Here is a 23,360-nt window from a genome sequence, read left to right on the forward strand (position 1 = left end):
ACTAAAGGATTATCGAAGTAACTCTTAAATATCGTTTAGGTAATCCTCCAACCATCATCATGCAAAAGAGCCAACTAATTGGTATTGTTATTATGACATAAAGAGAATATATAATTAATTATTATTGTGAAATTTGAGAGACAAATAAATTTATATAATAAAAATTTTCTTACCAATTATAACTAAATGTTTGCCGCCCACTTGCACAATTTGTATTATTAATCAATGTTATTCACACACAATTTCATTAGTAATTGAAGCTTTACTTTTTCAAGTCAATCATCAAAATATATTCAAATATTCTACTCATCAATTTTAGTCATCCATTTTCATGTTTTAAGTCACTTTTCTATTTGTTTTGCCATTTTTTTACAATTCCATAAAAATATATTTTATAACTTTAGATGATAACAAGTTATTTTTTATAACTTTAGATGATAACAAGTTATTTTCAACATTTCAACTAATCCCTTATAATTATTGTACAAATTGTCATCAGCAGCATTAATTGTTTGTGGTTGAGATTATTTAAGATTGTCACCAGACTCACCACCACTATCCATTTGTGTTTAAGATTATTAACAATTGACATCATTCATATTTCATATTTAGTTGTAATTGAAATTCTTGAACATTGTAATTATAACGACCTTATCTTCTAAAAACACTTTAAATCTCTTTGTCACAACAAATTGTCCAAATAATAAAGCATGGCATATTTTACATGAAATACAATTCCTTTATAAAATATCTCATTTTAGCCAACATTCCATTGCATATGTTGATAAAATCACTAAGGATGCATTGTATTTAGACAATTGACACAATTATCCAACTGAAAAAAATAACCCTAGCTAGTAAAAGATTGAAACGCTCACAAGTCACGACAAATTCAAACTTGTGTAAATTATTAATATTTAAAAATAGATAAATTTAACCTATATTGGTCATTAAAGTATTGCAAAATTATTTTATTAAATTTGTATGCTTTCACTTTAATATTTTTGTTTCACTTTTCCATTAACAAAAATGATCAGTTTTAAATGTTAGATTATTTTTCTTAAGAATGCAAAATTTCATCATTCCATATATATATATATATATATATATATATATATATATATATATATATATATATATATATATATATATATATATATATATATATTATATTTGTGTTAAAAAAATTCTTAAAAGAACTCAGTACAAATAATAAAAAGAGTTGGTGTAGTTAAGAAATATTTAATACATTAAATTAAATAGAAAACGCCATTCAAAAATAAGAAGATAACATGTCTTTGGGGGATTGCATATTTGATAGTTGGTTGGAAAATTTTAAATTCAGTCTTATAACCTCAAATTTTAAATATTAATAATTTACACAAGTATGAATTTATCGTGACTCGTGAGCAATTTTTCAGATAGACAATTGTGTAAATACAACGCATTCTTAGTAATTCTATAACAGAAACAATGACTTTAAGAATGTTTGCTAAAATGAGATATTTTATAAAGGAATTGTATTTCATCCCATGCACCATACTTTTATTATTTATACAATTTGTTGGACAAAGAAATCTGTGTTTTTAGAAAATAAGGTCGTCATAATAACAACTGCAACTAAATATGAATGATGTCAATTTTTAATAATCTTAAACACAAATGGATAGTGCGGTGATAATCGGCCAAGAGATAAAGCAACCTAACATATGCAATTGATTAGATTCTTGGAAGGTCCTAAATTTTTATATTTTTAATATTTAATTAATTAATATATATATATATATATATATATATATATTTATCTCAATTATATTAATATTTTATATATATTATAAATAGTGAATATTATAATTATATATTTAATTTATGCATATATTTTAAAGATATATTTTAAAGAATAGTTATTGTGGAAACAATTTTTGTTTGAAACAAATGATATGGAAGGCTGATAATTAGGACTTCTAATTATGAATAAAATAAAAAAATTATTTATTTCTTATCTTCTTTAATAATTTCTCTTCTTCTCTATATTTAATTAATTAATTAATATATTTTTTTAGAAAATTAATAAAGAGAATGAATAAATAAAATAATAAATTATATATTATATGTTTTGAGAAAAAAAATTAAAATAAATAAATATTTGAATTTTATTTCTTTCAATTTCATCATTATTAGTTATCAATTTATAGATAATTTCAAAATGTGTATACTAATAATTATATATGAAATTATTTTAAGATTTAAAAAGGTTAATATTTTGCAATGTAAAATAAAGAATGAACAATCTTGATATTTGAAGAGGTAACTAAGTTTTGGAATACCTCTTCCTATATTTTTGAACATTGTGTGCTACAATTTTTTTTTTAACATATGCATGTTAATAAATTAATATTAATACATATAATAAGCCTGAGAAATCATATGCATGCATTAAATTACAAGATGCAATAAGGCATATATTAAATTAACAGATAAATTTGCTTTCAGTTTAAAAAAAAGTTACTACATTTTTTAAGATATTTTTACTTGAAAATAATATATAATCTTTAACTATTGTCTCATTTCCTCCCAAAAATCTTAGACACTAATTAAAGAACAATAATTTTATTATTTATTGTAAATTTGTAATTATTTACATGCACTTGAGATGCAAGTCAACAATTCATTCAAAATAACATAACCTCCACAAACTGATTTTGATTTATATTCACACATACAATAATCTTCATCTTTGTGCAAATAACCAGGAAAAAAAGATGGATTTTCATCATGTCCAGGTAAACACAACCACCTAATGAAGAAATAAATCATTTTCTGGAATAACTGTCTACGAGCGCCTTAACTTTCACCGGGGCGAAAAACCTAGCCTGCACGTATATCATATCAATTTCACATTAGGAATTTCCATGTCAAACAAACTTATTCATAGTATAGGCAAATGAACTTACTTGTATAAACATTCTCTCCGCATCGCCAACACTGCCATTTTCTTTCAAAATAATTCCCTGCATAAAAAGAATAAAAGGAAACTCAAATAGCAAATAAATTGAAACTGCTATTTTGTCACAATCTCACTGGAATATTAGTTTAAATTGAGATTTGTTTTGTTTGATATAAGATTTTGTCTGGATCATGTGGGATTTTTGGATGATACTTTCTAGTTCATTTGAAGAATTTTTCAGATCCGACAAAAAAAGAAGAAGAAAAAAGTGCATACAGAAAGAACCCTAGTGTAATAAAAGAAAGTTCAAATAGAGATTTCAATGATTCTTGTATCCATAATATAAGATTTGAACAACCTCCAAACAAAATTAGAAGATACCGCAATTAAGTTATAGGAGATAAAATTTTCAAACCGATTCATCTTGAAAAGGAAACCTGCACTTTTAATAGCTCGAGTTGCAAGAAGCTTGTCTCACCTTGGCTAAGTATCCACGAAAGTCATCTGGATGATTAGTGATAAGTTGATCGTAGACATTTACAGCATCACTAACATGACCCCAATCCGAAAAGGCTCTTCCAAGAAGCAATTCTACCTAACATTCACTTGTAAGGCACAAATAAGAAACTCATCTAAAATCCAGACAGTGTATTCAGTTTCTTCAGAATGAGAGATTACATCTTGATAATGATAGGTGCAAATGTCAATTTCAATATGACCTCTAAAATCCCAAACTTACAACAAAACCCACCATTTGATGAAAATAGTACTTAGTCAAAGACAGATAGAGAAATTATTGAAGGATTCTTATTTGGATTCGAAAGCAGGATCCAAAAACAGAAAGTGTTTCAAAATGTGGAATAGAAGAAAAAGGAAGAAATTGATAGTTCAAACATTAGGTTAAGAATTATGATTTCCATAGAGGACAGATGATAGGCCAAGAGAGAAACATTAAATCCTTTTTATAATTGCATAATTGCATAATTACTATGATTCTTTTTCTTTTCATTTTTTGCTAAGAATCCTACCATGATTTGAATATAAATAAATCAGATAAAATAAAAGGCTAGCATAATTATCTTAACCAACTATTTAAATTAAATAACAATAATCATCTACTACTAATAAACATAATTATCCCAATACATTTTACATGGACCAACATTGCTCAAAAGCTACCAAATGAGAATTTTTTTTATTGTTTCTGAAAAGAAACTATTCCTTGTTTCAAAAGTTTACATGTTTTCCACAAACCATAGAATCAATATCAAGCACATCGTAAAATCCTCCAAGGTTCTTTAGGCTCTTTATCATTCAAACCCAGTCCAACTATTATAATACAGGAAAATCAAGTATATGGCTTCCAACTAGTCAGCTTATGATAATAGTTCCATCATGTTATGACTATAACTTTAAAGAACATGACTCACTTGAATAGGGTCTACAGAGTTAGCTTCTTTGTCATCTAAGATTTCCGTCTTCAAAGACTCACGAGCAGTTAGAAGAATCTGCACAGCCTGCATATGCAGTAAATAGAAAGTTGTGACAAATAACAGGTGAAAAAGTGACTGTTGTTTTAAATACAATGATAGTTGTTATTCAATTATGATCCAATTTGACTAATAAAGTCATTACATGAAAGCATAAAACAACTTTTGTTTCCATCATAGCAGCTTGCATGTAAAAAAAATATTGGAGAAGGCCAACTCAAGAAAGGGATAAAGGAAGTTTCACTTTTATTATAACAAGATGTTTTTGAAAATGAAGGACAACAACACGCTGAGTGAAGTTTCAGTATTATTATAACAAGATGTTTTTGAAAATGAAGGACAATAACACGCTGAGTGCAAAATATTCATGAAGGACAAAGTATCTTATACCATTCTAGGACAGATAATCTGAAACTAGCTTGATACATATCAAAAGAAAAAGGAAATGTGATCAATTCAAACTAATACAAGCAAAATGACAAAACATTGTTTACCATGCACAAAGTGTCAAGATGTAATAAGCTGCAAATATGCAGCAATTGGGATATTCAATCCCTTAATTGGATGGATTCCATGAAATTCTCCTCTCTATCTTGATTTACTTCTTTTTTCCCCTGTGATTAATCTTCTATATAAACTACATAAAGCAGTGTAATGTTAACTCATGGAAATAGAGCAGATGTCTTTCTAATCTCTGTTCATTTCACAAAGAAATCACTAACCCTTACAGTTTTCATTTCCTAGTATTAAAGTTTTGGTAAGTATGACAAAATATCTCAAATAGTTTAAATATGCTTCATTTGAGTAAGAAAACATCTTTAAGACATTTATTATGTCACAACCAGTTGATTGAAGACAAACCTCATCTGGCTTCTTAGCAGCAAGAAGTGCATTTGTTAGACCACGTAAGACATCAAAATTAACTCTGCTGGATACCTGACAGAATGAGAATGAGGTATTGGTCAATAACAATAGACGATTGTCAACAAAGAAGATGACCAACATTAGTAGAAGTAAAAACTACGAATTTCATGCTCCAATTTCTTATTTCAATAAAATAATTCCAACACATCTGAAGAATACCACTGATTTGCCTCCAATTGATCAAAGTTGACTTTACTGGGAGGACTAATTAGGTTAACAATGTCAACACAGACTTCATGAAATTGAGCTCAAGTAGTTAGTAAAAGGCTTGAGTTGGTTTAGGTCCATCTTAAGTTTATGTCTGCTGATATGTTCTCTTAAAACTTAACAGTCAAAAGTCTGTCAAATTATTCTAATGCAAAAAAGTGATAGGAACTAAACAACCCTTGATGAATGTTACTAATGTGTGATACTTAGAATTAGCAACTTGGATCCCCAGTATTTCAATGCACAGACCATTGAAGACTTCCTATAAGCAGCAACACTCCCTTCATAATCTTTCAGTGCATACTTCACTTCTCCAAGCAAGCGATAAATCTCAGGATCATTTGATTTCTTCTGCAGATCATAAGTAATTCACAATCAATACCCAAGAGATAATCTCTTTTGCACTCATGTCCCTATATATTAGATCAGAAGTAACCTCACAAAGATCCTCCAGTAAAGCAGCAGCCCGTGTATATTCTCCTAATTCTGCCAAGGTTACAGCTGATCCCTGAAAAAGAAGACAAAGTTACATGTGCGTGTATAAAGAGAAGGGGAATATGTGAGAAGAGCCCCTAATGGAAATGTCTTCATAATTTTGACATTAAATCAGGAGTAGATTACTTTATTCTTACAAATTAATGTGCATATATCAAACCAAAGTGAAATTGAGGGTATGATTCAAGATTAAGAAAGTTCAAGGGCATATTTATGGTATTTTTTCAGAGGTAAACTTCAAGATGCTAGAAATGCAAATTACTTATTGAACATTTGCAAGAGAATAGGATCAAAGTCATAGAAAGCATATCACATCTCACCTCAAGAGCCTCTAGATCTTGTGGATATGCATTAAGTGTTGCCTCATATTTCTGGAGCCTATTCTGCAAGAAGCAACAAGATGCTATTCTTTACCCAATAGAGAAAAGAAAGAAAAAATAGCAATGATCCAATGTTTAAAAATGGAAATAGAAAGTCCGGATAAGGTCAAGTAAAAATAACTTTAGTTTTGAAAAGGGAAGTTCATTAAAACCTACCGTAAACGCAAAAATCGTGTCGAATGCAGAAAGTATAGTATAAATAACTTAAATCAGGAGTTTTAGAAGATTATGAAAATCGGGATTGAATTATTCTCAGGTGAATCATGGTGCTGATTTTCTTTTTTGAGATTAATTGCTTTTACTTTTTGGGAGGGGCCAAAACTTGGTTGAGGATATGATTTTGGAGATGATTTTTATGGAAATAATTGAGAGTGAAGGGATGATTGATTTGATTTGAGCTGACTGGCTAAAATGCCCTATTTGGACTGTCTCTCCAGTTTGAGCCCCCTGTGTGATGGAGGACATCATGCGAACAATGATTGAATCAGATTTTTGGAGGGTTTTATCTAGGGTGGTTATTGATTTTCTTAGTACAATTCTGGACTTCACAGTGGATATCAAGAAAATCATTTTCAGGGAGATTTCTCAAAAAACGAAATTGAGTTCATGAGACAATATTTGAATTTCCATTTTTTTCTTGATTATATTCTTTGTTAAAAGTTTTTATCATTAGGAGTATCTTTACCTATTGCGAGAAAATGTTTTTTATCCTTTTTTTTTCTGTTCAGTTTTGGATCCTTACTTGTATGGGTTGTATTACATGCTTTGACATTTATAGTTGGAATCTACGGGAATCCATTTATTTAGCTTTTCCATAAAACCACCTATTTGGGGTGTGATGCAAAGAGAGTCCTTGTCAAATCAGATTACAGTTACATTAGTGTTTGGAGCCTGGAAAGCTAATGCTTGTTGGGTATTTTGATGCAAACAAATATGATATGTCTAAACAGATAGATTGGTTGACATCTATTCCAGGTACGGAATAGGATTCTATAACCAGAAATTCTTTATTTATTTTTTGCCAAATGGGTCAATGGTAGTTAAGGCAACGTCAACCATGAGTCTTTGTCAAATCATGTAAGAGTTACATGAAGGATAGAGTTTGATTAAACAAAAATATTCCAAGTTCAAGAAACAAGACATATAAGCTGCAAAATGATCTCAGTGGCCTGATAGCTTCACTATAACATTTTAACCTTGGAAGTTTGGTAAACACAAAAATAGTTCAAGGCATAAGCTTTTATGAATAGTTGTACCTCTAAACTTGTTTTCTCTTGTTCGGTTAATTTACTGCCCAAAACAGGGGCCTCTTCACCGGGGTCATTACTGCAATTGCAAATAATAAATTATTCATGTTCATTAACATACACCAACAAAAATTGTTGAACCCTAACCCTGGATTCACATAGAAGGGAGTACATGCCACGTAAGCAAAATATACCTGCCAGAAGGAAGAAAATCTCCAAGGGCAAAAACCAACCCAAAGACTACAACTGCAACACCTACTCCAATCTATTTAGTGTCAAACACTTGATCAGTATCTTAGGACAAGCAAAGAGTCATAACACTCAGATGGAGGTAGTTTTTATTACTTTGGTGCCAAGTCCAATTGTACCAGTTTTTGACTTTGGTTCCATGGTTGCATCATAATCAATTGCTCCAAATTCTTTGCTTCCCTCATTCCTTTTCTTCTCAATTGCAGCCCTGAGAAATGTGAAGTAACAGAAATACCAATAAAATCAGATGCGCAAGCACAAATAAAAGGAAGTTATTTGGCATTGAAGGAAGAACAAATGAATTAATGGTTTCATAAAAAAATTTAAAGTGAGAATCTAACATTGATCCACAGTAAACGAGAAAGTCACATTCATCGTGGAGAAAAACAAGCCATACAATTTGAAATCAATGGTTTCGTAATTGACTTGTCGAAAGACAATCAACGGTTTCTTGGCCCAAAAATGTCCAATGACCACCTCAGTGGCAATACTGGAATTATGAGTGTGATAAGTGACACCATCTTGAACCACAACTAACACGGAAAGTTCGCTCTATACTTTATTCTTATCTAACATAGAGATCTCATATACACTAACATCCATACATTGGTTGTTGCTCAGTCACTAATTCACCACCTAAAAAGGAAACCTTTTCTCAAAGAACTAACAAAACAAGAAAAATACAGCTCCAAATAATAAGTTTCTGCTAACTAAAATCAACAATCTAATGAATTCCAAGACCAAATAAAACACCACCTTTTAACTGCTTCCAGCTTCTCTTCAAACTGAATCTCAGAGTTACTCAAACTTCCACTGTTCTGAAAACTTAAACCAGGTGCCTCTACAGTGTAATGTACAATAAGGTAATGCCTTAAAAATAACTAACAAATACTTGAGAACTACATGATAAAGCAGAGTAAATAAAATACAGCCCAGAGTAGACATATATAAATGAGAACAATGCCATTTTCTAATCTTTAACTTATGTACCATATTCTGAAACCTAATTAGCAAGGTACATCAAAAGATGACAAATTGTCATACTGTCTGATAGATTTACCAATGGATGCTCGTGGGAAGCATCAGGATTCTTCATCAAATACAATGCTCTATGGGATACCATTAAAGGAGCAGACGACTCTTTACTGAGAAAGACACTATATAATGAAATACATCACTTACCACCTGTTACAGAACTGGATTGTTTATTAGCGGGATTCCTGCATCAGTTATATCGAAAAAGATAAGTTATAATAGAATGCCCATGCAAGCTAAATTCCATTTAACCCTATAACCTTTTAGGAAAAAACAAAAACAAATGGAGAATATGAATGCAAGGGGCTCTCCTTAAAAACACTGACAAACAAATCTTTAAAAATCGGACATCTGCTTTGGTATTATCAGGTCAAGTCAATTTGAAGAAATAAAAGGTCTTTCATACTTGAAACTAAAATTCTATTGAGTTTGCAGCATTCTGAAGTTCAATTAAAGTGGTCAACTATGCATAGACATATGAGTAACTCTTTGGGTACCTTTTGCCTAAAGCAACATCCTTCTCCACCTTGGGTGTTGAGGATGTAAATTTGTCTTTCTGAGTGTTGAAAATGGGAACATGAGAGAGGCACATGAACTCAAACATCAGCAATTTCACAAGAAGGTGGTAACAAATAAGTAGGAAGGAAGCAATAATGTTTCAGAAAGTTTGGAAGATTCAAAAGGAAAGTATTTTCCTATCTAGCACCAAATCTAGCAAATCATTTATAGTACTATATCATTCCATATGTATAATATACTAGTACAATGTATGAACATTCCTCAAGAAACAGGATCGTTCAAAAGGTAACAACTTATGTTTGCTTCTCAAATTCATGATCCTTTTTGTCAACATGAATATGAGAAAGGAAATACTAAATACACAATTGGTATTTACACCTTTTTGTTGTAGACCTTGTCTGTGGTAGGCGAAGGACCGAAACCGCGCGTCGGCTTTGAGTTAGTGCAGTAGACTTGAAATAGGGAGAGGTTAGGGCGGGGAGATGGTACAAGAAGATGTTGATGACGCCCACGAACAAGGAGTTGCTTACTAAACGAATGACACATAAGCAGCCGCAAATCCAAGCTCACTGTATGATTGAAACTGTACGTGTTTGTTGGCGCTGCCGTTGGCGCCGTCGTCAACATGATTTTGGATGGGAATTGGTGCTCAAAGTGGCAATGGTGTTGGCCGTCGGCGGCAAGTCGGCAACTGTAAATCAGAAGACCATTGTTATCGGAAATGTACGGGAGAACTAAATTTCAGTTTCTCAGGATTTTTTGTTTCATAAGATTGGGAATGACAACATTTAATGAAAAAACAATTCATTTTCTTTTAAAAAGAAATGTCACTAAAATATTTTTTTTCTTTCTAAAATCACAATCTTTTATTATAACAAAATAAATTAAATAAAATTTAACTTACCAACAAGATAGTACAATAGAAATATTATTATTTTTATTTAGAAAATTAACTCAATAGTCATTTCAATTTAAAATATTTTTAAAGGAAATTTATAAGTTTTTTTTAATTTAATTACTATAATGAATTAAGCAAGGTTCCAGATCCAATTACGAAAAGAGTATTTGAATTTAAACGGAGAAGTTGTAATTACTTTGTCAAAAATATTTGAATCACTTGTAGTTAAAGTTAGTGGATATGATAATCTGACTTTTGATGAGAAAAACTACAGAAACTATAATTTAGAAGCAAAACAGTTGTGGTTATGAAATGGTGATGTTGAAGCACTATGTCAGTATTTCTACTGAATGCAAAATAGATGTTTAAAGTTTTTTATGTTTATGATGTGGACGAGAAAAACCGAATAAATAATTTATTTTTGGGCATATGAAAGATGCATGGTTGCCTGTGAGTATTTCTTAGATGTCATCACATTTGACACATCATATTTTGCAAACCGATATGATATACATTTTGCTCCTTTTGTTGGAGTTAATCATCATGAATAATCGATTTTGTTAGGATGTGACTCACTGTCTAGTGAGGATTTAGAGTCATTTATCTAGCTTTTCAAAGTCTGGTTGACATGTATGAACGAACATGCTCCAAAGGTAATAATCATTGGTCAATGTCGATCAATGGTCATTGCAATTGAAAAGATATTTCCGAACACCCATCATTGTTTTTGTCTTTGCCATAGAATGAAAAAACTCCCTACAAAATTGTTTGCACATTCTCAATATAAAAGTATAAAAAAGACATTGAAGAACATTGTTTATAACTCAATCACAATCGAGCAGTGTGAATATAATTGACTGAAAATAATAGATGAGTTTGAGTTGCAAGACAATTATTGTCTGAACTTTTTGCATGTAAAACGTGCTAAATAGATTTTTGTGTATGTTAAATGTCACTTCTAAGCAAACATGTCAACATCTTAAATAAGTGAATTTCTGAATGGTTTTTTTATGCCTTTATTCATTCTAAAACATTCTTAAAGAAATTTGTATTATTCGACTATTCCAATTGTGAGTGGGTATTCACTGGAAATACAATTTCAGTGTGTATATACTAACGACATTTTTAAGTTATTCCAGAATGAGGTGAAATTGTTGATGTTCTACAACACCTCCATACTTGAAGACGATGTGACAATAACTACATTTGGAGTGGTGAAGACCGTACTAGGTACTAATGGAGAACATTTGAGAGATATTTCAGTAAAGGTACACTTCATCCCGGTGGAGACTTTTGTAAATTGTCAATGTCAAATGTTTGAGTTTAGAGGACTTTTGTGTAGGTATATTTTGGCGATTTTAAGAAGAGTGAAGGTGAATAAGGTACCGACTAATTATATCTTGGACCGCTGGCGTAAAGATTTGAAAATAGTTTATCAAAATATCAATAAGATTTATGATTTTGCTATTGTTGACATTGAATGAAATCAGTATAACTATCTTACTCCAATGATGTAAGAGCTCCAACAAATTGCAGTACAATTTGATTATAGTACTTATTTTTTGGCTAAAGTGTTGAAAGAAGTGAAGGAACAATTTATTGTATATTCGACAACATCAGCACATACACCTTATGCACCGACATCTTCTGCACCAACACAATTGATCCACTCTCGCACAAGAGTAAGGGATAGAGGTCAACCACCAATAAAACGTAAACAATCCGTCATCGAAAGAGTTATGAACAAAAAGAGGTCGAAATAATGTTAGTTTTTGAGATGTAATGTTATTTGGAATGTGTAAACTGTTATAAATACTACATTGAAATGTAATATCTATTGTTTTTGTATTAGGGAAATACAGCAATAACAACAATAATGTAAGATTCAACACAACAACAATAATGAAATGATCTAATCTCCACTCAATTTTTCTTCACATCACTTTTGTCATCTCAGATATATCCCGAAGATAATGCTTGTAGGGATAACATTCAACAAAAATAGTAATTGTGTGAATATGTTGTATGTTGTAATATAAAAACGTTAATATTTAGTGTAAAAGAAATTACAGTTCAGTATATTAAAAAAACTTACAATTATGATTCCATTCAAAATACTTGATTTTTTCTTTACAAAACATGACAATGTTTCGGACCATTTTGTTTAGAACATGTCCATGTTCGGGACAAAATGGTATGGCCATTATAATTTTCAATTCATTTCCAATATAATGTATCAATCAAATATTATAATTTTCATTATAAACAAATGATATTAATTTCCAATATAAACAAAACAAATGGTATTAATTTCCAATATAAACAAAACAAATGGTATTAATTTCTAATTCATTTCCAATATAATGTATCAACCAAATATTGTAATTTTCAATATAAAAAATAGTATTAATTTCCATTATAAACAAAAATAAATGATATTAATTTCTAATTTGTTTCATATATAATGTAGCCACCAAACAATGTTAAAATGTTACAAATGATATTAATTTGCAATTAGTGTTCATCTATTTTACATTTCTAACAATGTAGCAACCAAAAGTAATTTGCAATTCCTAATTGTGTTCACTTCTGACATCAGGATCGACGCATCAAATTTTATCCTTAACGACTTAATTAATGCATTGGACTTCAAAAATAAGTTTCATCAGGTTAGTATAGAGAATTCTCAAACAATTTTAAAATGTATACCTTACATTTTCTTTGGTGATACGGTGATTCAATGTTGTTTCCTCTCTTGTATATGACTTTAGTTGCCACATACAGTAGATTTAACAATCTGTTTTATTATCTGGTCTTGCCAAGAAAATTTGAAAACATTGATCGTGAATTCAGCTATTGAAGTGACGATACATGTGTCAACACTCTTCATGAATTCCACAAAAACACGTTTCTGTTTTACAAAGGCAAGAAAAAATATAAACACTTTTAGATATTACCAATGTCATACTCAAGCTGACATTCCCTTTGTGGACAAACTCTTAGGTTTTATCAACAATGATTGCGCACTTACATATAATAATTACTTTTACCACTTTTATAATTTTGTGAATTAAATTTTGAATAACTATATATATTATATAAAATTTTCATACTCATACAAAAACAAATATAATAAAAACAATTATATCTCTTATCCTAGTATTAAATAAAAATATTTCGTTAATAATAATATAGATCCAAGTATCCATTTACTCTCACCTATATATTCAAATTGACCACAACTCTTGACCCGACAAACTCAAATTAAACATTATATATATATATATTATTGGTATGAATGTCGCGCGTTCATCAAGTTTTGTGTAGAATTAAAAATATAAAGTCTTATTAGCATTTTTATTTTTAACCATTTCAAATTATGGACGGGTCAACCCACGATCCGATACAAATATCCATTTAATCTCACATATATATCCAAATTAATCAGAATTCTCGACCCGGTAAATTCAAATTAAGCATTATTATATATATATATATATATTGTATTATTATGAATGTTGTGAGCTCAACAAATTTTGTGTAGAATTTAAAATATAAAATCTTATTTTCTTAGTTGGTTAAAGAGTTGTACTTGTTTTTATTATGTTGCAAATTTAAAACCCGAATTAATCATAACTCTCGACCTAATAAATTTAAATTAAGCATATATATTATATCATCAAATCATTTTATAATTTTATAAAATTATTTCAATTTTAATTTTCTGTTAATTATAAAAATAAAGTGAATTTATATTATAGATTCAAAAATAGTTTATTACTTGTTTAAATAAATAAACTTATATAATTGTCTTTTTTAAATATTACTTCTTTTAATAATATTTATTATATTTAATTATATATACATATAATTAACTAATATTATTTTAAACTACTCTCTTCCTATTTTTTTTATAATTGTATAAGTTTATAAATAATCAATAATTTTAAATAAATTCTTAATTTTAATATATTTAACTAATACTTTATATTTATTTATTTATATATATATATATATATATATAATATCACTTATTATCGATCTAAAACGCAAGACCGGATTGTAAGCGGGTCGGATTATTGGTTTATGAATTTCTACTTTAATAATGTATTAGGACTAATATAATCAAATAGTTTTACAATTTTATAAAAATATTTTAATTTTATGTCAATTATAAATTCAAAAATATTTTTTTACTTATTCAAATAAATAAACTTATATAATTGCTTTTTTTTAACTATTACTTCTTTTAATATTATTTATTTATATATATATATATATATATAATTAATTATAATTATTTTTTAACAAACCTCTTATTATTTATTTAGTTTTTACAATTTGATGAGTTTACAAATAATCAATAATTTTAAACAAATTCTCAATTTGAATATATTTAACAACCACTCTAAATACATATATAATAATAATATTTAACTATAACTATAAATCAACTAGTTATAGCACCACAACTTATTACCAAATTGAATTATTAGTTTGCAAAATACACTTTTCCTCAATTGATTTTAAAGAGAAAGAGATCAAATAGTGTATATAATTGAAATGGATGAATCCAAATCATATAAAATCTTGTTACGTATAAATGTCTTCAAAATCTCATTTTAACTAAAGATTACCCATAAAATATTTATGTCATTCACTTTGTAACTTCTCACTTCAATACATTTTTATTACTAATATCATCAAATAATTTTGTAGTTTTATATAGTTATTTCAATTTTAATTTTATGTTAATTATAAAAATAAAGTGAATTTATATTTATAAATTCAAAAAAAAACTATTACTTGTTTAAATAAATCAACTTCTATAATTGTTTTTTTTTTTAACTATTACTTATTTTATTATTATTTATTATATTTAATTGTATATACATATAATTAACTATAATTATTTTCAGCTATGTTTTAATATTTATTTATTTATATTTTATAATTGTATGAATTTACATTTAATTAATAATTTTAAATAAATTTTTTATTTTAATATATTTAACAACTATTTTAAATATATATATATATATATATTATAAAATAAAACTTAATTACAAATTTATCGTATATATTCTGACACTAAAACTCACTTGGATGGTTGATTCATGGAAATTCGCAATTTAAGCACATATATACGAGAGACGGATATAGTCACACTAATTGTCCCCTTATTCAAGTCATAGAGTTGTCCCCTTATTCAAATCATAATTGTCCCCTTATTCAAGTCATAGAGTTGTCCCCTTATTCAAATCATAATTGTCCCCTTATTCAAGTCATAGAGTTGTCCCCTTATTCAAATCATAGAGATGAAATAATTTTTCATTAGAGAGAGATTTTGAATAAGGTGCAATTTAGTAGGACAGTAGATTCGGACAAATATTGTATCATGACTAATATCATCAAATAGTTTTACAATTTTTTTTTAAATGTATTTCAATTTTAATTTTATACAAGTTGTAAATTTATAAATTCAAAAATACTTATCATTTATTTAAATAAATGAACTTATATAATTGTTATTTTAACGGTTACTTCTTTTAATATTATTTATTTATATTTAATTGTATATACATATATTTAAAACTAACCTTTTGCTATTTATTTATTTTTTTATAATTTTATGAGTTTACACTAATTAATAATTTTAGATAAATTCTCAGTACTTAACAATCACTTTAAATACAAATATATAATAATATTTAACTATAACTTTTCAAATTCTCGCAACAAAGTTGTTTGAATATAAACTACAACTTTTCGAGTTCTCGTACCAACGTTGTTTGAATATAAACAAGTCGAGTTATTAATTTAAAATATTGTATACTTAATTAAAATGGTCATATGATCACATCTTAGTAGAACGGCCTTAAAAATCTCATATGACTAATTAATCTTGTATGAATAAAGATTACTAATCAAATATATTATACGTCAATAAATATAGAACTTTCTCACTTAAATACATGTATTATTACTAATATTATCAAATAATTTTACAATTTTATTTTTATGCTAAATATAAAAAAAAATTGAATTTTAATTTTAAATTCAAAAATAGTTTATTACTTGTTTAAATAAATAAACTTATATAATTGATTTTTTAACCATTATTTCTTTTAATATTATTTATTTATATTTAATTATATATACATATAATTAACTATAATAATTATAAACTATTTTTTTACTATTTTTATTTTATAAATTTACTAGTTTTCAAATAATCATTCATTATAAATCAAATCTTAATTTTAATATATTTAATAACTATCTTAAATATATATATATAATAGTTAATTACAAATCACACATTTTCGCACATGTTTTTGTTTGTAAAATTTATCACTTTCAACACATGTATCATGACTAATATCATCAAATCTTTTTACAATTTTATAAAATTATTTCAATTTTAATTTTTTACTACTATAAATATATAAATTCAAAAATATTTATTACTTGTTTAAATAAATAAACTTATATAATTGTTATTATTAACTATTACTTCTTTTAATATTATTTAATTATATATACATATAATTAACTATAATTAATTTTAATAAACCTCTCACTATTTATTTATTTTTTACAATTTTATGAGTTTGTAAATAATTATTAATTTTAAATAAATCCCAACTTTAATATATTTAACTACAGATCATCTATGTTCTCTCGCAACCCAACACACAACTCATCACACAACATGTGGAGAATGAAATATTGTAGATATAATTGAAGTGGATGAATCCAAAATTATATTATCAAATATTGGTAGAAGCGTCTTACAAATCTAATGTGACTAAAGATTACCCATCAAATATATATTACTACATTGTAAAATAATTTTATAAAATTATTTCAATTTTAATGTTATGGTAATAAAAATAAAATGAACTTAAATTTATAAATTCAAAATTAGTTATTTACTTGTTTAAATCACTAAATTTATTTAATTAATTGATTTTTTTAACTATTACTTCTTTTAATATTACTTATTTCTATTTAATTATATATACAAATAATTATATGAGTCGCGATCATGGAACGAAAGTAAGGTCACGAATTTGACGTGCCCTACCAACCTTGTGCAGGAGAGTGAAAAAAAAATCTCAATAATTTTTTCTCCCCTTCCAACCTGTGGAACCTGTGGGCATATTTGGGACAAATAACAAGTCCACCATGATTGTGGCTGCACAAATTTGAATCCCGTACTTCAAAAACTAATCCGTTGCAGCCATTCTTCTTTATTCCAACTGCATATTGAAAAGAAAAGAAAAATGTATTTATCATTCGGCTTAAATTCTATTTCTGATTTTTTTATATTAAAATTTTATATTATTATAAATAAATAAATTTAAAACTCTTTTAAAACATTTAAAATAAATAAATATATTAGGGTAATTATATATTTAATTGTTTTTATTAGTGTTCGGAACAGAATTATCATAATGAAATTAGAACAAAATTAGTACGAGTAACACAAAACCATCCTGTTTTATTTTCGGTTAACTACCGGTCAAATAAAAAAACAATTTAGATCACTGTGAAACCGCAAGATAGATGATTCCATAATTCGAAATATAAAAACAAATTCTCTTTATCAGCCCTCTCTTCAACCCAAATTTTAAGCTCATAACATCTTTTTTACTGCTAAATTTTCAAATAAACTCACATTTTATTTTCAATCTATCATGTGTCGACTAAAAGTCACAGGCAAAATTTAATTATTTATCATTAATAATATTATTATTAATATGAAAATTTATTTTAAAAAAGTAGTAAAGTCAGTGTGTCATTCTTTTTACATAATAGAATTCACAATCGAGTTATAGTTATCTTGAGAAACACTTCGGAAGGAACCACTTATTAGATAGTTCAATTAGTCTTTCACGCTTATACCAAAGTCATACGAACGATTTACACGTTAGTATCGCTTCAGGCATCTACTAGAGTTTTTTCTAGCTCCTCCCCGCTTAGGCATAATACACAATATTTCGAATCCCGACATGCATGTTCACACTCGAACCTTTCTCAAAAGATCAAGGTCGGTCGACAGTGCAACCCACAAGGGCATCCCACAATCAACTTCCTTATGCCATACGTAGGGGTGGATCTTTGTAGAGGTTCGAGTGGGCTAGAGTTTACCTCGAAAAAATAAAAAATAATAATAAAATAATATTTTTTTACAGTAATAATGTGACATTACCTCCTTATTTCTTAAAAAATTTAATATAATTCACTATTTATTGATCTAATTATTAAAAAAATTATAAAATTTAACTTTATTTACTTGTTTAATCCAAAATTTTCTTGTTATTTTTTAAACTCATCCTAACTCTAAATCTTGAATCCGTCTCTGGCCATACGAGTTTACTTACCCGTTAATTGTCTTTCTACGAAATCTACAATCTCGATAATTTGTTGGGCCCGTGTTTTTTTATTCTTATTTTCATATTTGGTGACTTTTTATTTTATTTTTCTCATTATATGATTTTGTTAGCGCGCTTAAGGTGAAAAAATTACCGATATTTATATTGAAAATACCATATTGTAAAATATCGATTTTTCAATATACCGAAATTATTGGTACGATATCGATATTATTTTTTAAAATTTTGATTTATCGGTATATACCGAAATAATATTTTAAATTATATATATATATATATATATATATATTATAACATTTTTAAGTAAATAAATAATAAAATAATTAATAAATAAGTCATAATTTTCATTTTCTAAAATTTTGATTCACTTATCTTAGCAAATTTAATTTCTTTTCCAGACATATTTGAAATTGAACTCTTAAAGATATTTATCATTTTTTTTTTATAATCTTAGAAAATATTCGATATGTTATCTGTGTTATATTGAGATTGTGATATACGAAAATTTTGGTATGGTATATATATAATTTTTCATATAACGAAAATTTTAATACGAAATACGGTATTAAAAAAAATGGGTATATCGCACTTAGGTGATTTTCCAAAATAGCATTGTTTAAAGTTCTAATTTTCCAAACTAATATATTTTGTTCATTAATTTCAAACTAACTTATTATTAAATATATTTTAAATTTAATTATTTAATTATTTATATTTATATTTTTATATTTATATTTACACAATTAAATTATTATTTTATATAATATAATTATTATCATAACTTTAATTATATTTAATTCTTATCTTTTATCTTATAGTTTTTAATATTTGTAAAATTTTAAATATATAATTTTAAATGTTATATTAAGTTATATTCTTACTACAAAATTAATAATTTTTTTATATTGTTAAATTTACTTTTAATAAATAATAATGATGAAAAAAAATTAAATGTGTCAAAATCAACTTATTCCAATTAAGATTTATAACTTACCTTAATTTGTGAATCGGTGGGAGAGTAAGTAAACAAATTAAGTTGTGTTTGGTTGTCATGGAGCAGTTTTTCATTAGAAAAGATATATATAAAATTTGAACTATACAATTGTATAAAACTTTAAAGCTACATAATTTTTATATTTTAAATTTAACAAAATATTTTTTAAACAAGTAGATGAACTTGCATATTTTCTTTTTTTAATTATTTTTTGTAAATTTTTTTTTTAATGTTAGAGGTTGATGTATTTTAATGTGAGTAGTATTTTAATTGTTATTTATATAAATTATATATTTATGCATAAAATTATAAATATGAATCAATAATCTGAAGTGATATAGTGGTTACAATGTTAATGATACATAATAAAGACCAAGGTTTGAAAGCTTGTTATGAGCAACTTTTAAATTAATATAAAAATCTTATGAAGAAATAATGGTAGTTAATTTTGGTAGTTTATACTTTCGGTAAAAGACCTATTTTTATTAGTGTAAATATGTGAATTAAAATTTTGATTTTTCGAAATGAAGATAAAAAATTTATAAATATGAGATGGTTGTGGTGCAAAATGCTCAAAGTGACTTCATTTTATTGAGAGGTCTATTAAAAGAACAAATAATATTAATGATTAAATATGTGAATGAGATTGTTGGTTGACCGAATTGAGTGTAAGAGATCGGTAATATTGAGATGGTTTGATGTAAAATAATTAAAATGGGCCCACAAGATAAATAATGAGAGGTACATTAGATGAACAAACGATATTGATGGTTAAATATGTAAATTAGATGATTGGTTGACTGAAATGAAGGTAAAGAGGTCGACAATGTTGAGATTATTGGGTGCAAAATGATCGAAGTGAGGCCACGAAATTACTAATGAGAGGTAACATTAGAAGAACAAACAATATTGATGGTTAAATATATGAATGAGATAGTTGATTAAATGAAGTGATGGTAAATATATTAGTAATGTTGAGATGCTTAAGGGTTCGCATTAATCAAATTGAGGCCACGCGATTAGTAATGAAAGGTAACATTAGAGGATCAAATGATATGATATTAGTTGTTGAATATGTGAATAAGGGTTAATTGAAGAGAAAGTAAGGTCACGAGATGTAAGGTCAATTATATTAGTAGTTAGTTTTTCCAAAGTGAGGTCAGTGATGATGAGATGGTTGAAGTGAAAATTTCTTTATGTTAGGGTAAAAAATGTTGGTAATGTTTAGATGGTTGCGTATAAAAGTGAGGTCGCGAGGTTAGTCATACGAGAGGTTCATTAGGGAAGAAATGATATTAGTGGTTAAATGAGATTGTTGGTTGACTAAAATGAGAGTAAGAGATCAGTGATGACTAGATGGTTGGTTTGCCATGAGGGTAAAAATGGTTGGTAATGTTTATATAGTTAGATGCAAAATGCTCAAAGTGAGGTCGGTGATGATGGAATGGATGGTTTACCAAAGTGATGATACAAAATGTTGGTAATGTTAAGGTGATTGTGTGCGGAAGTGAGGTCACGAGATTAATAATACGAGAGATGCATTAGGGAAGAAATAATACTGGTGGTTAAATGAGATTATTGATTGACCGAAGTGAGGGTAAGAGGTCGGTGATGATTAAATGATTGTTTTATTAAAGTGAGAGTAAAAGAGATTGGTAATGTACAAATTATTCGAAGTGAGGTTACATGATTAGTAATATGAGAGATCAATTATAAACAAAAGATATTTACGGTTAAAATATGTGAATGAGATAGTTAGTTTGACCGAAGTGAATATGAGGTCACGAGATGAGAAGTCGATTACATTGATGAAAAAATGTGATTAGATGATTGATTAATCGAAATGAGATCACAAAATTAGTAATAAGAGGACATTAGAGAACAAATTATATTGGTAGTTTAAAATATGTGAATGAAAGTGAGGTAATTAAGAGGAGGTTTAATGAAGTTGGTATATAAATATAAAATGAGATAGTTCATTAGCCATTAGCCGAACTAATAGTAAAAAATTAAGGTAAAAATGTTCTAAGTTATTTTGAGTGGTAAAAAATTGATCAATATTAATATTTAAGGGAAATAATATTAATATTTTTAGACCATTTATTTTTAACCATTATTAATATTTTTTTTATAATAATATATTTTATAATAAAAATTATTGAATAAAGTTATATTTTATATTAATTATTTAATAAATATGTAAATAAAAAATTAATATATTTAATTAAAATAATACTTTTTTTAATATTAAATTTTAAATTATTAATTATTTATATATATATATTCATTTTGTAACGTATCAACTTTTTTTAATAAAAGTTAACCTTCTATAAAAAAAAATAAATATATATGCGTACATATAAAAAGTAATAAATAATATATATTCAAATAAAAAAATAAAAATAAAATCGTGGAAGGATAAGGGATAGTTTGGGAGGGGTGAGAAAGAATGATATCACGTTACTAATTTTGATTGAAAATAAAAAAGTGTGTATAAAGAAAGAGAAAGAAAATATTTTTTTTTAGAGAAAGATTTTTTTTTTCCTGAACGATGTTTCAGTAATATATATTTATTTAATTATTTAAATAAATAAATAAATATATTAATTTTTTTTAATATTTATTCAATTATCTATTATAATAAAAAATTATTTAATAAAATTATATTATATTATTTATGGTTGATAATGGTCCATTTTACTAAAAAAAAAATAAACCATCAAAATCAATTTAAAAAAAAAAAATCGTAAATAAATTAGTCATGAGATATTTTAGAATTCTATTTTTCTAAATAAATATAACAATTATTCAAGTAAAATTTTATATTGATAATTTGATCAAAAACTTTATAAAAAATATCAAATATATTAATAATTTTAAGTTATTTAGTCAAAATAATTAATTTTATCGATTTATGTGATTGGTCGGTATGCAACTTATTAATATATTTTATTAATATATTTGATATTTCTTTTAAGTGTTTTTCAAATAAATAAAAATTAAATTTCAAATTAAAAATAAATAAATTATATAACTTTAGATATTTATGCATTTAAAAATATAAATTAATATTAAATTTGAATTCACCAATCAAAAATCAATTCAAAATTAATTAAATTTAAATAATATTATTTTTATCTAAAATATCTATCATATATTAATTAAATTTAAATAATATTATTTTTATCTAAAATATCTATACATAAATAATATTTGGTTTTTGACGCATAACTAGGATATATATATATATTAATTAATGTTTCTCTATCATGAAAAAAATATCATAATTTAAATTTATATATTAAAATATAAATAATTAAATTTAAAAAAAATATATTTAAATATTGATAGTTGAATTTATAAAATAATAATTTAAATAAATAAATATATAATTAAATTTAGAATACATTTAATAAAAAATTAAAATATTAAAAATAAAATTAGGTTATTTTTAGAATTGAAACTTACAAGAAAGTTATATTGGGAAATCTTTCTTGAAATAGGCTTTGTTGGCTTTTTTTTATTAATTTATTTTGACTATTGAGTGTCTGTCCTAAGACAAGTGAAGAAAAT

General features: G+C 26.3%; 1 protein-coding gene across 3 annotated transcripts; it reads right to left on the reverse strand.

Moving 5' to 3' along the window:
- Nucleotides 1-2,599: 2,599 nt before the first annotated feature.
- Nucleotides 2,600-10,267, reverse strand: LOC124919184. 3 transcript variants are annotated; one of them, XM_047459357.1, is made up of 15 exons: nt 9,887-10,267; nt 9,472-9,530; nt 9,122-9,159; nt 8,696-8,780; nt 8,036-8,147; nt 7,885-7,955; nt 7,700-7,769; nt 6,384-6,446; nt 6,005-6,076; nt 5,818-5,919; nt 5,299-5,373; nt 4,378-4,464; nt 3,426-3,542; nt 2,955-3,011; nt 2,600-2,873 (listed from the first exon to the last, which is right to left on the reverse strand). In XM_047459357.1, the coding sequence occupies exons 1-15, from the start codon at nt 10,118-10,120 to the stop codon at nt 2,814-2,816; spliced, it is 1,302 nt and encodes a 433-aa protein (XP_047315313.1). In that variant the 5' UTR covers nt 10,121-10,267; the 3' UTR covers nt 2,600-2,813. The 3 variants fall into 3 exon arrangements, with proteins under 3 accessions (XP_047315313.1, XP_047315312.1, XP_047315314.1); XM_047459356.1 differs by having other exon boundaries at nt 9,872-10,267; XM_047459358.1 differs by lacking the exons at nt 2,600-2,873; nt 2,955-3,011 and having other exon boundaries at nt 3,425-3,552; nt 9,872-10,267.
- Nucleotides 10,268-23,360: the final 13,093 nt, after the last annotated feature.

Source organism: Impatiens glandulifera, chromosome 1 (genome assembly GCF_907164915.1).
Source record: "Impatiens glandulifera chromosome 1, dImpGla2.1, whole genome shotgun sequence".
Classification (NCBI taxonomy): domain Eukaryota; kingdom Viridiplantae; phylum Streptophyta; class Magnoliopsida; order Ericales; family Balsaminaceae; genus Impatiens; species Impatiens glandulifera.

What these genes read in the sequence shown, in the direction of transcription:
- LOC124919184 (XM_047459356.1), bottom strand. Translation starts at nt 10,120, where the DNA reads ATGTTGACGACGGCGCCAACGGCAGCGCCAACAAACACGTACAGTTTC. An exon ending in ATCCAGTTCTGTAACAGGTG is followed by an intron (nt 8,781 to 9,121) that starts GTAAGTGATGTA and finishes ATTACACTGTAG; the next exon opens with AGGCACCTGGTTTAAGTTTT. An exon ending in CTTATAGGAAGTCTTCAATG is followed by an intron (nt 5,374 to 5,817) that starts GTCTGTGCATTG and finishes TCATTCTGTCAG; the next exon opens with GTATCCAGCAGAGTTAATTT.